This window comes from Equus przewalskii, chromosome X, assembly GCF_037783145.1.
Source record: "Equus przewalskii isolate Varuska chromosome X, EquPr2, whole genome shotgun sequence".
Lineage (NCBI taxonomy): Eukaryota > Metazoa > Chordata > Mammalia > Perissodactyla > Equidae > Equus > Equus przewalskii.
The window spans coordinates 86,013,073-86,025,588 of NC_091863.1; the positions used below are offsets into that span (position 1 = coordinate 86,013,073).

The following is a 12,516-nucleotide window of genomic DNA, read 5'->3' on the forward strand; positions in this document are numbered from 1 at the left end:
TCAGGTATTGTAGTAAACGGACTCACAAAGGTAACTCGCTGGAAGCAGCAGCATGTGGTTGGGACAAGGAAATGAGCTGAAAGCACTAGTAAAGATGAGTTAAAGTTTTCCATCTTTTTCTTTTTAAAGCCCAATTGCCTGTACTCCTTCGTACTCTGCCCCCTCGCTCACCACACACACACACACACACACACATAGAGTCACAGGCTGAACCTTCAATGCTCTGAATTTTTTCCTACTACACCCTCCCATCCCCATTGTCCATATCTGTGCAAAACCCCACCTTTTCACAGCCCCATGTGAAGAACAAGTGTCACTGAGATTGGGGAGTGTGCTCCCCCTTCTCTCAGTAATAGTCATACTCAGACAGCTGGGGCCTTCCATATCACAGTCCAAATGTCTGACATCAGAGGTAATCACTGGCGGGCTGGAGCTGCAGTGAGGTGAGCTAAGGGGGCAGGGAATCTTTAAGTACTCATGCAGTGGCGAAGCCTGGCTCCGGCCTCCCCCTATTCCTTGCAGTCTCACTGGAATATCTATGATGGGCCTCCTTTCAAAGGAAGTAAAGTAAGTTTGGGAGAGTTTTCTGAAGTAACTCGGCAGAGGAGAAACAAAACAAATATTCAAAACACTCCTCTAGACTAGCTAATCCTTTTGTGATTGCTGGATCCCACCTCCCTTTGATTACTTCTCCTTTACTTCCTATTTTTCACTCTTGGTATATTTTTATGTGTCCACTGTTCCGCGTCTTTCGAAGAGTACCCTGAGCTCTTTGAAAAGTATGTGTTGTACAAATACAATAAAGCAATGAATAAATAAAATGTCTACTTCTCCAAGAGTGTAAGTCTTACTCTTTCTGATAGTATGAGATGTACCCCTCACCCGGCACCAGCCTGAAAAGTGGCTGGGTGGTGTATTCTGGGGGAGAGCACACAGCTCTCCCCGCTCTGAAACAGCTCCCCCACTACTGGAAATCCCACAGTCAGGTGATGCATATTTCCCTGAATTTGAACCTTGAAGATTTCTTTTTCAAGAATCCCTTATTAAAATGCAAATCCCACAGTGGGGGGGTGGGTGAATGGGTCATGATTTAACCTTAGTTCCCTTTACATTAACCCATCACTCCTACCAAACACATTTTTCACATTCTGGCTTGTTCCGTGCCCTTGTTCATGCTATTCTTCCAGAGGTAATGCTAAACATAACATAAATTATAAATATATAATTATCTTACATTTTCACACAGTCTCTCATTTGATATCTAAATCCAAGCCTACTCATTCTTTTTTAAAACAATTTATTTTTTCCAATTTAAGAAGAATAACAGGTTTATTATAGAAAATTTGAAAAAAGCAGGAAGATAGGAAGAAGAAAAAATATCAACCATAGTCCTACTACCTAAAGAACAACCGCTGTTAACAGTGTGCTCACGCTCATTCTTTAAACCAACCTTAGTTTAGGTCCCGTTTCTGATGTGGCGTCTTCCTTGAACTACCCCCTAGAACTTTTCTATCATGTCTGTACCACTCACTTGTACAAGTTAGTTAACTTGGTGTGTATCTTGTGTTTCCAACCGGATTGTTAGATCGTTGAAGGCTGAAACCATGAATTATACTTCTTAATTTATCCCCAATCACCTAGTACATTGGACCCAGTATTTGCTGACTGATTTAATCTAAATTAATACTAACCATTTCAGAAAGAATAAGAAATAGGCAAAGTATCTAAGTCATGAAAATTAAAGCTTTCAGGTCACCTGGTTTGGCAACTACTGCTTTTCCATTCCTGGAACTCTTAAAAGCCTATTTAACTAGCCTCTTTCTCCACACCAAAACTGAATAAGAAGCAGACTGATTAAGAGCCAGGAATTACTCAGGGATTCTCTATATAAGGCATAAAGGTGAAAGAGAGAGAGAAGTGGGGGAGGGAGGAAAGGAGAGAGGAGAGAAGGGAAGGATAGAGAAGAGACAAAGGGAGAGAAGAGAAGGGTAAAGAAGAAAGAAGGGTAAAGAACAAAAGGGGAGAGAAGAGAGAGGGGTAGAGAGGAGACAAGGGCAGAGAAGAGAGGAGGGTAGAGAAGAGAGGAGGGTAGAGAAGAGAAAGGTATATAGAGTATATAGTCTGGTGCTCAATCCAGTATGTGATTTGCCTCCAGCACTGTATACAGGATCCCATCCACTTGTTCTGAGTCAAACCCGATCTCACGAAGCTCCAAGTGAGGGAGGACAGAAGTAAGGAGATAGCTGACGTGGATACGCAGTCGCGTAAGCTTTGCCAAAGCCCTGTATGATGGAGTGAGGGGGCAGGAGAAGAGATGACATGAAGTCATTAGCCAAAAGAACACCATGAAGCTCCTTAAAAATGGGCCTACATTTCTCAACAATTACATTTCCATTAGTCAGAAAGAAAGAAGAAAGCACAATGCCACCATGCGCAGGGAGACTAGCTGCTGCTCTCTAAGAAGTAATTCCTCAATTCTCGGCGGCCTACGAATTAATTAAGGCTTCCTCCCTTAACTAGGGGTCCTAAGGGATGCTTCCCATTAGCACTCACAAGCTGATAGCTAAACCCTAGTAATTAACCTTTCTAGGTCATCTCCCTCTGGGGTCCGGTAGGAGACCTGAGCCTTCTGCAGAACTTCCAGGTGTGTCTCTGTCTCCTTCAGTTTCTCTTTTAGTTCTTGCTTTTCTTCTTTGGTTCTTTCCAGCTCAGCTTTCAGAATCTGGAACTCAGCCTGGCGATAGCCCATGTGTTTCTTGCTCCAATACAAGCCTTCTGTCTCCTGGGTACTATAGGTCACCAATTCATGTTGGACTTTCTTAAATTCAGAATGCCAGTGATTCCTCTCCTGTTCCAGCTCCTCCACCTGCAGTCCAAGAAATACAAAATCAGTTGACCTCACAAGCTATGAGAGTGCCAAAAATTCTAGCTAATACATTCACTCTGTGATTCCTCTATACATATTCCTCTACTTACGGACCTTTTCTTTTTTTGGGGGGGGGGGGGGCGGGAAGATTAGCTCTGAGCTAACGGCTGCCAATCCTCCTCTTTTTGCTGAGGAAGGCTGGCCCTGAGCTAACATCCATGTCCATCTTCCTCTGCTTTCTCTGTGGGATGCCTACCACAGCATGGCTTGCCAAGCGGTGCCGTGTCCACACCCGGGATCCGAACCGGTGAACCCTGGGCCGCCGAAGCAGAACGTGTGCACTTAACCACTGCGCCGCCGGGCTGGCAACTTACGGACCTTTTCAATCCCAAAATATGGGAGGGATGCCCATCAGGGTTCACTCAATCTGAGACATACCACAGAATGATTCAATGGCTTATTTTGTTTACAGGCTTCAGAACATGAAATCATCAGAGCTCCAACTCTCTGGACCCTTGGTTACAATGATCTCTTATTCCTGTGGTAAGGTGTTACCCTCACCTTTTGCTGGAACAAATTCCGTTCAGCCAAAACACGTTCCAATTTTTCCGTGGTTCTTTTCAGTTCTTCCAGCTCTCTTTGGTTCTTCATCTTTGGCGTATTACGACCTCCAGTCTCCTCATAGCCTCTTCCTTTCTCCCCAGTTGCTGCAGCAGGGGTTGCAGCAGAGGCCACAGAAGAATAAGGCACTGGGGTCCAGGATTCAACCGCTCTTCTTCTCTCAGCAAGCTCCTCCCTGTTAAAGGGGATCAGCTGAATGGGAGCTCCCGAATCTCGAACACCCTTTGCAACACCAACAACAGCTACAAAAGGTCCCTTGTTTACTTCTTCCTTGTTTATGTTTGTGGTGCCTCTGTTAGATTCTTCTGCTACCAATCTTGGCATCTGATCTTCTAATTCTTCAGGCAGCAGGGACCCCTGGTGTTGGTCTTGGGCCCCTGAATACAGAGCTGAAACCTCCCTATTCTGACTGGTGTTCTTACTTGCTTCTGGGTACTCTGGCGAAAGGTATGGTGGTGTGCTTCTCTCAGAACTAGATTTATCATGGCTGTTCTCCCCTTCTGGGTAGGCAACAGCTGCCTCTGCCCTTCTGTAAGGGCCAGGCATGGAATAATCTAGAGGAAGTGCTGTCATCTCATTCTGGAGCCTTCTTCGTTTCTCCACAGGTTCCTCACCCAGGATCCATTTGTACTTACTGCAAGAAGAAGAGGAAATTAAATTTGAAGCTGTCACAAGACAGGCTAAGTATATTCTTATTCTATGGAGCCCCTCTTCAAATGTCCCATATTAAAACTGACTCTAGCTGTTATTTCAGGTTAGGAATACAACTTTATCCCCAAACCCCAACCCCTTCACTCATGTAATTTGCTGAGACAGCAATTGGTCTTAAGGGAGAGATGAATTTGAAAGTTATGAAGAGTCAGCGTCTGGATAACAGGACCAGGTTGACCTTGGTAAGAACTGTGAAAATAGGATTGAAACTAGCCTGACTTAGAAGTTTCCAAAATGCAAGACAAGGAAGGAAAGCAAAAAAATACATATGCAAAATCTTCTAACATGAGAATGGAAAAAAAGGTCATATAAAGCCTATTGGAATATGTGGAGGAGAACCGAGCCAGCTCGTTAATTTTAAAGTGCCACAAAAACCGTCTGGTATCAAAGACATACATATCTTTTACATCACAATAGAACACCATAGAATTTCTTTGCCAGCCAACTGGATTGTGGGTATTGCCCATTAGTCACTCGTAAAAGTTAATTAAAACACAGGGCCCTGGTCAGAAACAAACTGAATCAGCCAATTCAAGTCATTTCCCTCTTCCGGCAAAAGAGTCCCCCTCTGTCAAGACAAACAGGCACTCCCTCAGTTCTTCAGAGAAGTCCAGGATGGTGACCTAGGATCACCTTCCATTTCTGGATGCTCTATCCACTAAGTGTTGAAGGAACTGACCAAACAATTGGCGCCAGTGAAATCCACAGGCAATTTTACATCATGGAGCAGGACAGGACCCCCATTTTTACCCTCATAACTATTCTGCCTTCTCTGCAGAAAATCAAGAAATCTCAAGGTGAAAAATCAACTTTCAAATCTTCAATGTGCAAGTGTCAGGCAAGCGATTGGCCACCTCACAATATTTCAAGGCTGCCCATATTTTTCTGCAATTTCTGAGAACATCTGTAAGACATCTCAAACCCTAGCTTCTTATAACTCCCTGAATAGTCTTCAAAACTAGTGTTCACCCAGAAATAAAACTGGTTTGCTATCTTAATAGATCTTGTCATGTTAGCCTTATGGGGAAACAAAAGGATTTAGGGGCTATGTAAAAACAAAAGTATCTGTCTTTCAACACGTGTAAGGGCCACTGCCAGTAGTCCATGTAGCTGTGGTACTGAGGAGGACAGTAAAACAATCAACTGACAAGCATGACGGAACGGTATATGCAACAGCAAAGTTTTATGAAAGGCAATTCAAGTCAAATTATCTGTCTTCTTTTCCTTTTCCCACCTCTAAGGGTTCTGTCTTGAATTCTCTTCTCTCCTCTCCCTACATTTCTTTCTTTGGTAATCTCATACAACTTCTTGGCTATAACCTTTGAGTGGTAACTCCAAGTCATTCCCCCAGCCCTGTTCTCCAGTACTGAATTCCCAATTGCTTGTCATGCACATTTCCTCCTGAAGGCCCCACTGGTATCTCACTCAGTATGGATAAACTGACCCTTCATTTTCACCTTCAAACCTGCTCCCTTTCCTAGGTTTCCTATTTGTGTACAATGCCATCAAACTCTCAGTAATTTTACATAATTCTACCACTATCAATACTCAAGTTCAAGCTCTCATTGCCACTCTTGGAAGCAATGGCTTCCTCCAGGCTCCCCTTCTCTCACCTGCAGATCACCCACTGCCAAGTTAATCTTCCTAAGGCATTGCTCTGATTAGGTCACTCCCCTATTTGAAATCTTTATCTATTGCTCCCCACAACATAAAATCTCAAATGTCTTAAGTTGGTATTGAAGTTTTTCCATTACAAAACATAAGAAACATTTGTTGAGGACTTACTCTGTGCCAGACAGTATGATAAGTGCTTATGTGTATGGCCTTACTCATTCCTCCCAATAACCCTGAGGTAGGTGGTACTATTATGTTCATTTTTAAAGAGAATGCTTAGGACTAGAGAGGTTAACTAACTTTCTCGAGGTCATGTAGCTAGTAAGTGGCAGAGGTAGGACATAATTTGGCCCTAGCTTTATCTCTTACTATTTCCCTTCAAAAACACCAGGCAAACAGAATGCCCCACGATTTCTCATGCTGCTTCTTTTGATTGAAATGCCCTTTTCCTCCGCAATACCACACGTCTAAGTCCAGCTCAAATGCTACTTATGAATTCCTACAGTGCTCTAGCATTCTCTTCTAATATGTATCACTTTCTATTGTGTGCATGTGTGGGTATGGGGGTGTGTGTGTGTATTGTAGGGTCCCTACTAAAGTATGAGTTCCTTCACAGAAGGGAACTTAACTAACTGCTGGATGGCGATGAGGGAACAATATTTTGCGCATAAGAGGTAATCAAAAAGGAACTTTTATGTGAATGAGAGAAAAATAAGTGGATTTTACTTATTGGTTCTATAAATACTTATTAGTTCTATAAGTAAACGTCTGGTTCTTCCCTCTAGGAATCGACTCTTATTCCAGACCTGTATTCACTCATTTAGTAAAGATTAATCTAGGGTTTACATACCAGGGATTCTTTTCCAACTATATAGTTTCTTCTCTCTTTCTTCCTTTTTGTCATATTCCTCCATGTCTGTCTGCAGAGAAGCCAGCTGATATTTTGACAGGGATTGCACTGAATCTGTAGCTCAATTTGGGGAGTATCATCTTAACATTAAATCTTTTGATCCACAAACATGAAATGTATTCCCATTTCCTTAGGTCTTCTAAATCTTGTTCAACAATTTTGTAGTTTCCAGTATACAAGTCTCGCTTGCACTTCTGTTAAATTCATTCCCAAATATTTCTGAAGCTACCATAAATGGTATTGTTTTATTAATTTTTGTTGTTCTTTTCAGAGTCAACTTTTGGTTTCACTGATTTTCTCTGGTGCTTTTTCTATTCTCTATTTCCATTCTGATCTTTGTTATTTCCTTCTTTCAGCTTGATTTGAGATTAGCTTGCTGTTGGTTTTTTAGAGTTTTAAGGTGGAAGTTTAGGTTGTTGATTTGAGATCTTTCTTCAATTTTAATATAAGCAATCACAAATATAATTTTCCATCTGAGTACTTCTTTAGTTTCATTCCACAAGTTTAGGTATATTTTGTTTTCATTTCCATCTTCTCAAGGTATTTTCTAATTTCCCTTGTGATTTCTTCTTTTATTCATTTGTTATTTTGGAGTGTGTTATTTAATTTCCACATATTTGTGAATCTCCCAAATTTCCTTCTGTTGTTGATTTCTAATTTAATTGCTTTGTGGTTGGAGAACAACCTTTGTATGATATCAATCCTTTCAAATTTATAAATTTATTGAGTTTTTTTGTTTTTTTAAAAGATTGACACCTGAGCTAACAACTGTTGCCAATCTTTTTTTTTTCCCCCCCGCTTTATCTCCCCAAATCCCCCCAGTACATAGTTGTATATCTTAGTTGCAGGTCCTTCTAGTTGTGGCATGTGGGATGCCACCTCAACACGGCCCGATGAGTGGTGCCATGTCCACACCCAGGATCCGAAGCGGCGAAACCCCGGGCCGCTGTAGCGGAGCATGCAAACTTAACCACTTAGCCACGGGGCCAGCCCTGAGTTTTGTTTTATGGTCTAATATACGGTCTATCCTGGAGAATATTTCACATGCACTTGAGAAGAATATGCTGTATGGGGGTGAAGTGTTCTGCATATGTCTGTCAGGTCCAGTTGGTTTATCACATTCTTCAACTCTTCTATTTCCTTGTTGATCATCTATCTGTCCATTACTGAAACTGGGGTATTGAGGTCTCCAACTATTATAGTTAAATTGCCTATTTTTCCTTTCAATTCTGTCTGCTTTTGCTTCATGCATTTTGGGGGTTCTGTTGTTAGGTCTATATATGGGTATAATTATTATATCTTCCTGATGGACTTTATCACTATGAAATGTCCCTCTCTATATCTAGTAACATTTCCTAATTAAAGTCTATTTTGTCTGATATTAGTATAACCACTCCAGCTCTCTTAACAGTTGCTGTTTGCACGCTATTATCTCTTTCCATCCTTTTATTTTCAACCTATTTGTATCTTTTTTGTTTTTGTGAGGAAGACTGGCCCTGAGCTAACATCTGTTGCCAATCCTCCTCTTTTTGCTTGAGGAAGATTGTCGCTGAGCTAACATCTGTGCCAGTCTTCCTCTATTTTTTGTGGGATGCCGCCACAGCATGGCTTGCCAAGCAGTGCTAGGTCCACGCCCAGGATCTGAACGTGTGAACCCCAGGCTGCCGAAGTGGAGTGTGTGAACTGAACCACTTCACCACCAGGCCGGTCCCCCATTTGTATCTTTGAATCTAAAGTATGTCTCCTGTAAATAGTACATTTGGATATGTTTTAAAAATCCAATCTGATAATCTCCATCTTTTGATTATTTAATTTAGTCACATTTAATGTTAATGTTATAGTTGATATGACAGAATTTATGTCTGCTATTTAGCTTTGTTTTCTACATGTGTCATGCCTTTGTTCCTTTCTTCCTGGAACTACTATTCCTCTTCGCATGTTATATGGATATTTTTTAGTTTAACGTTTACAAATCTAACAATACATTGCTATAATTATTACTTTTTGTAATGTTATATCTATTGAGGAAGCTGAGAGAAGACAACAGAGCAAGTACATATTTATAATATTTATAGTTTGCTAAATCAACCATCTTATTTTTCCATTTCTAATTTTCTTCATTTCTTACTGTGGATCTGAGTTACCATCTGGTGTTATTTCCTTACTCCAATAGAGCTTTGCTCCCACCCACTTCCTTTGTGCTGTTATTGTCAAACATTTTACATTTCTAGGTGAGCCCAACAATAAAATTATATACATATATGAAATTATACACAAATTTATACATATTGTTTCATGCAATTATTCCTTGAATTGGTTAAGAATAGAAAGAGGAAGAAATATACTATTATATTGTATTTTATAAATAATTACAGTTACCATTGTCAGTATTATTTTTTCATGTGAATCTGAGTTACTATCTGGGTCCCTTGCTTTCAGCCTAAAGAACTCCTTTTAGTATTTCTTGTATGGCAGTTTTGCTAGAAACAAATTCTACCAGCTTTTGTTTATCTGGGAATGTATTTATTGCACCTTCATTTTCTAAAGATAGTTTTACTGGATTTAAGATTCTTGGTTAACACTGTTTCTTTCAGTACTTTGCATACGTCATCCCACTGCCTTCTGGTCTGCATTGTTTCTAATGAAAGGTCAGCTGTTAATCTTATTGGAGCTCTCTTTTACATGATGGATATTTTTCCTCTTTCTGCTTTTAAGATTTCTTTCTTTGCCTTTGGCTTTCAATATTTTTACAATATTTTGACTGTATGGCTGTGACTTTCTTTGAGTTTATCCTCTTTTGAGTTTGTTGAGCTTCTTGGATGTGTAGATTAAGGTTTTTCATCAAATTTGGGAACTTTTCAGCTATTATTTCTTTGAATATTTTTTCTACCCCTTTTCCTCCCTCTCTTCTTGTACTCCTATCTTGCATATGTTGGTGCACTTAATGGTGTCTCACAGTTCTCTGATGCTCTGTTCATTTTTCTTCATTCTTTTTTCTCTCTGTTCTTCAGATAGCATAACCTAAAATTGATATATCCTTCAAGTTTGCTGATTCATTCTTTTGCCAACTCCAATATGCTGTTGAGTTCCTTTAGTGAAATGCTCATGTTCATGTTAGTTATTATACCTTCCACCTCCAGAATTTCCATTTTCTTCTTTTTAAAAATAATTTCTATCCCTTTATTGATATTCTCTACTTAATGAGACATGGTTCCCTTTAGTTCTTTAAACATATTTATAATGGCTGCTTTGAAGTCTTTGCTAAATTCAACTTCTGTGTCAGGTTTGAACTGCCTGTTTCTTTTTTTTTCTTATGTACAGGTCACACTTTCCTGTTTCTTTGTATGTCTCATAATTTTCTGCTGACAACTGACTATTTTCAATAATATGGTATAGCAAACTCTGGACACTGATCCCACCTCCAAGTGGTGGTGGTGGTTGTTGATTTCTTGGTTATTTATTTAGTGTCCTAGCTGAACTGACTACATGAAATCTATTTCCCCTACAGTATGCAGCCTCTGATGTTCCTGCTCAGATTTCTTCTTGATTGTTATCTTTTACCTGGCAATCCATGAGTTACCCCTGGGTCAGCATAGGTCAAATGTTGTGCTTAGGCTCCCTTAGCCAGTTAAATTCTACCTTTTACCACTGGATGTGTGGCTTGGAGGCTGCTATCACAGTCCAAGGAATTTATGCTTCTGCCCCACATTCAGCCAGGTAGTAGTAGCTTGGATTGTCCCTCTCCAATCACCTCTGAAAGCGCATAGCCTTGAGCATGCACCTAGTCTTCCAGAATACGAGGGATATGTATGATTTTATTTTTAAGGCTGGCTTCCCATGAATTGTCCCTGGGTCAGAGTAGCTTATTGTTCAGCCAGTGGTTGCTTAGAGGCTGTGTTTAAGACCCTAGTGCCAGTGAGTTTCCTGCCCTTTGTTGTTTGATCTGTGTGAGGCTTGGGGGCTGCTTTCAAGTCCACCTTATGTCCTGGTCTGATTGCTCCTGAGTGAGCCTTCCTAACCCCCACGGTTGACTATGATCCCAGAAGAGCACTTCCTCATAGTCTTTTTCCTTGCTCCTTCTGTTACCAAACTTCTGATTGCTTGGCCATTTTGCTTTTTGTAACTTGTATCATGGGGTTATGAGTGCCCTCTTAATTGTTCCCTACCAAGATTTCTGTCATTTTTGACAATGCCCTCAGGAATGGAACTCTCCATGATCTATTCCAGATAAAGTCAGTTCCTTCAGGTACAACTAATGAGTTCTTCATCTTTAAGGCCTGCTTCCCTCGTTAAGCAGAACCTCTGTGCCACTGTGCAAGAGCTGAGGGCAGGGATGGTGGCCCACTTCTCTAAGAGTGAAACCTTTTCTTATGAATGGATGCTGGGATGGTTTTTGGCTTGCTCTTTCTGGCACTAAACTTTTCCCTATAAGTAAGCTGGGGCTGGAGCAATAGGGGTCCAGTATCCTTGGCATGCTGTCCCTAGGTGAGTGTTTCCACTCTCTGAGTAGGGCCTGGGTAGGGGAAGTGAAAGCTGAGTGGGAAAAAGAGACTCAGTCCTCTTGGTTCTGCCTGGAATAGAGCTTCTGCAAGACAGGACTGGGGGAGATGAGAGATATCAGTGGCCTGCCGCTCCCAGGTAAAATCACAGTTCTAGACTGGGAGCTGGGGAAGAGGGAGCCCCAAACTTCTTGACCATATGTACCTGGATTAGAGCTCCCTGGGGTAGTTTTCATAAAATACAGCTTGGAGGGGGATGGGGGCAGGCTAAATGCCAAAGACTCTTGCTGTTCTTTCTGAGATTTAATAGATTTTCTTGAATGAATGTCTTCTCCATTTGCTATATGCCCCTAGGACAATTTCCAGGAACTTGGAATGACTGTTTTGTTTTAATAATATTTTCCAGTTAAATGGTTATTTGTTGGTGAAAAGAGTCCATCATGCTCCTCGTTTCTCCATTCTGGAAGTCTCTTTCAAAGATCATATTTTAAATATGGTTTAATATTTAAACCATAATTTTACCCTAATAGTTAATACTGGCCCCTGAGTCAATCTTATTCATTTGCAAAATTGTTCTTCTATTTCTATCTCATGTTTGTTGCCTCAAATATTTCTTTAAACACATCAGAATGGCTCTCCTCCTCTCCTTCCACCATTAGTCTAATTGGATAGGTTTTTTTTTTTGGTTATCCTTTTAAAACAAGCACTAGTTAGCCTTTGACATATAACTTACTCCAAGGCTCTCTAAATATCTAAGTAAATTACAGCCACTAAGTCTTGCTTTTGTTGATATGCTTATGGCTATGCTAGACCTTAGTTTGTACCACTCATATGAAACTTAGCATGTACTGAGGATACTTACATATATAAACTTGACTACCACAAGCTCCTTCATCTTTGATTCCATCTCTGCCTTAGAACACTGCCTTTCATACAGTAAGCACTCAAATATATGTAGAATGAAGGAACAGAAAGGGATCATTTCCTTTAAACGAATAAGCTATCTCCCCTAAAAGTTTATGCCCATTTACATACTGGCTAAATCTCTTCTTTGTTGCAAGTCCTCCCCTCCCCTTGCTAGATTTGTGAGACTCAAAAAACTGTTTCCAATGACACCTCTGGAGCCCCTGCTAGGTCATATAATCTACTCCACTAGAACTTTTAAAAACTCTTTTGAATAGTGTAGGCTTTATTTTATCTAGAGTTAGAGAGCTGTACAACATGACCCAAGGACCCTTATCAGCTCTAGGTTTTGATAATAACAAAGGAGATTCTTTGTAACTCTTGACTAAACC

General features: G+C 40.6%; 1 protein-coding gene across 3 annotated transcripts in view; it reads right to left on the bottom strand.

The window, feature by feature from the left end:
- Window positions 1–1,280: 1,280 nt before the first annotated feature.
- MORC4 (MORC family CW-type zinc finger 4) overlaps window positions 1,281–12,516 on the bottom strand; it is a 48,545-nt gene continuing 37,309 nt past the window's right edge. Inside the window, exons 15-17 of one of the 3 annotated variants that reach the window (XM_070605157.1) lie at window positions 3,428–4,121; window positions 2,621–2,866; window positions 1,281–2,282 (exon numbers count right to left, since the gene is read on the bottom strand). In XM_070605157.1, the coding sequence (XP_070461258.1) occupies window positions 2,202–2,282; window positions 2,621–2,866; window positions 3,428–4,121 (1,021 nt within the window). In that variant the 3' untranslated portion in view covers window positions 1,281–2,201. Of the gene's footprint in view, window positions 2,283–2,425; window positions 2,867–3,427; window positions 4,122–12,516 lie in introns of those variants that run through there. The other 2 variants (XM_070605156.1, XM_070605158.1) reach the window with 2 other exon arrangements.